Source organism: Theropithecus gelada, chromosome 11 (assembly GCF_003255815.1).
Source record: "Theropithecus gelada isolate Dixy chromosome 11, Tgel_1.0, whole genome shotgun sequence".
Lineage (NCBI taxonomy): Eukaryota > Metazoa > Chordata > Mammalia > Primates > Cercopithecidae > Theropithecus > Theropithecus gelada.
The window spans coordinates 93866803-93869963 of record NC_037679.1 but is presented as its reverse complement, the minus strand read 5'-3'; the positions used below and the strand labels follow the sequence as shown (position 1 = coordinate 93869963).

The 3161-nt window shown below is 43.5% G+C and overlaps 1 protein-coding gene across 1 annotated transcript; it reads right to left on the bottom strand.

Moving 5' to 3' along the window:
* Positions 1-418: 418 nt before the first annotated feature.
* LOC112634988 (salivary acidic proline-rich phosphoprotein 1/2-like) lies at positions 419-2158 on the bottom strand. The gene is made up of 3 exons (XM_025402867.1): positions 2063-2158; positions 1080-1115; positions 419-720 (listed from the first exon to the last, which is right to left on the bottom strand). Exons 1-3 carry the CDS (start codon positions 2124-2126, stop codon positions 419-421), a joined length of 402 nt encoding a protein of 133 aa, XP_025258652.1. The 5' UTR covers positions 2127-2158.
* Positions 2159-3161: the final 1003 nt, after the last annotated feature.

Below are 3161 nucleotides of genomic sequence, written 5' to 3'. Positions count from 1 at the left end.
AAAGGTCAAGGACCATTTAGTGGGAATACTGGACATGAAAGCCTGATGTGAGGCAGGACTGAGCAAAGCATGTCCAGGTGAAAACTTTAAATGGGAGTCTTTGAATTTGAGGAAAGAAAATAGAGAGCCAAAAGGAGAACATGGTTCTACATCCTCATCATCAACCTTATTTAAGACATGTAATTTGAACATAGTGATTTCCAAAATCAGAATTGCCTTCAAGAGCTTCTGTAAAACACAGGATCTTGATACAATATACAAGAATATCTGAATAACAATTTTTAGAAATGTGTTCCAGGACAAGGCAATATTAACAGCTTTTCAATGGACTCATTGGCACAATGACGTTGGAGAACTGTAGCAGTTGGAGCCTTCGATGGATAATAAACTGGAATCACACCTGTCGTTGAATCCTAGATTACTGGGGAGACTGCTCCTTTGGGGGTCTTGATGGGCGGCTCCCTTGGGAAGGTGGAGGTGTTCCCTCGGGCTTTCCAGGAGGAGGTGAGGGACGATGATGGTGGTGGCCTCCTGGTTTCTGTGTGTTTTGTGGCTCTCCTGTAGGAGGTGGTGGACGGTGGTGGTGGCCTCCGTGATGGGGTGGTTTCTGCTGAGGGCCATCATCCTTGTTTCCATCACCAGCAGGGTGTTTAGATAGCTGTCCTCCCAAAGGTGGTCCCTGATGCGCCTCATCTATGAACTGGTCAGAGTCTTCCTCATCTGTGTGAGTTGAAACAAGAAGAGCTGAGCTCAGTGCTGGAAAACCCTCCTGTCTTCATACCTCTCTGTCTTCACCACAGAGCCCTTCTCTCCCTGACCTGCGTCTCAACTCCCAACCTCCCCGATTCCCAAGGCTTCCTGATTAGAACTCCTCTTCATCCACATAAGGGTGATGAAAAATCGAATTTCTTTGTTCATGGTCCCCAGAATCAAGGTTGGGAGAAAACTACTTATATCTCTGGGGCACTGACGTTAGTCAATTTCTGAGAAGAAAATATTGATAAGAAGACACTTGAGAATTGATCAATTCTTCAGGAAAAAATGGAGACAAAGTCTATTGAGAATTTATTGGAATTTACCTGATATTATGGAGGGAACGTCTTCCTGGCTGACATCTAGAAAAGAAGTAGAGGATGATGGGAAAAGTTACTTTGTGCATCTTTAAGGGCTCATAGTGTCCTACGAGGAAAAGGGACCTCTGATCACACCCTGTGCATCTCCCTTTGTGACCTCATCAGTCACTATCTGATGCTACTGGAAGTGGAGGAAGATGTAAGAGGAAGCAGGGTTGTTACTACACTGAGCATCAACCAGGAACTCAACAGAGAAGGGCCCCTGTTGATCCTGTTATGATTCCTCAAGCCTTAGTGCTTATTTAGTTAAACTGCTCTGAGTATTTCAATGACATATTTGGGGATTCTTCTGCCTTCTTTCATCTGTAAATATGTTGCTTATGTTTGCAAGCTTTCTCAACAGGAGCCACCAGAAATAACCACTTGGATACAATCTGACACGTGCCACTCCCAGCACCTTGAAATACTACATGCAGGAGAGAAGAAAATGACAGTGTTTCACTCTAGTTATTGTCTATTTCTATGTAGACAGAGACAAGTGTTTTACCCATTTCTCTGTCTGGGCAGTAGCTCTGACATGTGTTTATCTCCTTCATGATGCTCAGCCACTATACAGCAAGGCCAGCATCTTCCCTGTCTACCGGGATCAGTACAGGATCTTCACAGCTGCACTTCCCTGACTCTGTCTTGCATTCTCCACGTCCTTCACAGCAGTCCCATGTCTCTATAAATGCAAATCTCACTCTGTCACTTCCCTGGTACAAATTCTTTATCGGGTTCTATTTGTGCAATCAATGAACTATGAGGCCTTGATGAGGAATGAAGGCACAACAGGTCTTCTGATCCTTGGCATGAGAACTCTGCAGTCCCATCTGTTTGCAGCCCCATCTGTTTTCTCATCCTCTTCTCTTCCCTCCACTTTCCCCCTCTATAGCGTTTGCCCGTAAACCCCAATCAGAGTCACAATCTCTTCCCCCAACTGGTCTTACCTTCACTTGAGCTCTGAACTGAGCTGAAGGCCAGCAGGGCCACTGACAGCAGAATCAGAAGCATCTTGCAGAAGGCTCTGGAGTCACTCCCAACTTTATGCTGGGAGAACGTGTCAGCTCCCTTTAAAAAGACAAGCAGAACAGTGGCACATTTGAGCTCCCTACTGGGTGGGCCTCATCACCTCAGAGACTGGGTTCTGCTTTGCTTACTGCAGGTCAAGTGTATCCCTCATTTCTTTGGGACTCTAGCCCAGCAGGAAGGGTTGGGTAGGACGTTGTTTGTATCTAATATCTAAAAGGTACAACTATGACTTGGATAAATGTTTTGACAGAACTGTGTCCAAGCAATCAGCACAGTGTCAGAATTGAACTTTCGACATCATTTGGTTTTCAATCTGTTTGGAAAGACTGCTATTCTGATTTCCACTGTGCTTTCTGTTTCTGTGTATGTGTGTTTGTGTCGGTGTGTCGGGGTGGTGGGCAACTATCCTACAGCTAACAGTGAAGATGGTCAATGTCTCTGACTCTTTTTGTAGCCTATTTCCATCTCTCGTAATGTGTGTGTGTATGGATATTTCCACATTTAGCTAAATTTTTCATGTAATAGAGATGGTCTTGCTTATCTGTGAGATGTGTGAGGACAGCACACTCCTGGGCACACATAGATGTGAGAAAGTTACCCCATAGCCTGCTCAGGCTGCAGGAACTGTCCAAACTCTGTGGATCTCACTACACTCAGCAAGCCCTGGTGCTGTACAACACAGGAAAGCTAAAAAATTTGTATTTTAAAAATATCTTTATGGTTTATTAAAATAAAACTGAACACAGAAACCACCAAGGGATTTCTAGACCTGAACAAACTGAATATATGGTTCCCTAAGTGAGCCAAACGATGTCATATAGCTAAGACCTCTACTTTCTCCAGAATATTCTATATAATTCATCCTCTGCTTTATTTCTTCTAATAAATATTATAATTGTCATCACTGATAATTAAATCGCCACAATTACACATTCAACTAAGATAATTTGTAATGTTATCCGCCTTGGATTGATTGGTCTTCTGTTTTTTACTCAGTAATTGTATCACGTGTTTCAT

What these genes read in the sequence shown, in the direction of transcription:
- LOC112634988 (XM_025402867.1), bottom strand. Translation starts at nt 2,126, where the DNA reads ATGCTTCTGATTCTGCTGTCAGTGGCCCTGCTGGCCTTCAGCTCAGTT. An exon ending in AGTTCAGAGCTCAAGTGAAG is followed by an intron (nt 1,116 to 2,062) that starts GTAAGACCAGTT and finishes CTTCTTTTCTAG; the next exon opens with ATGTCAGCCAGGAAGACGTT. An exon ending in CGTTCCCTCCATAATATCAG is followed by an intron (nt 721 to 1,079) that starts GTAAATTCCAAT and finishes CAACTCACACAG; the next exon opens with ATGAGGAAGACTCTGACCAG.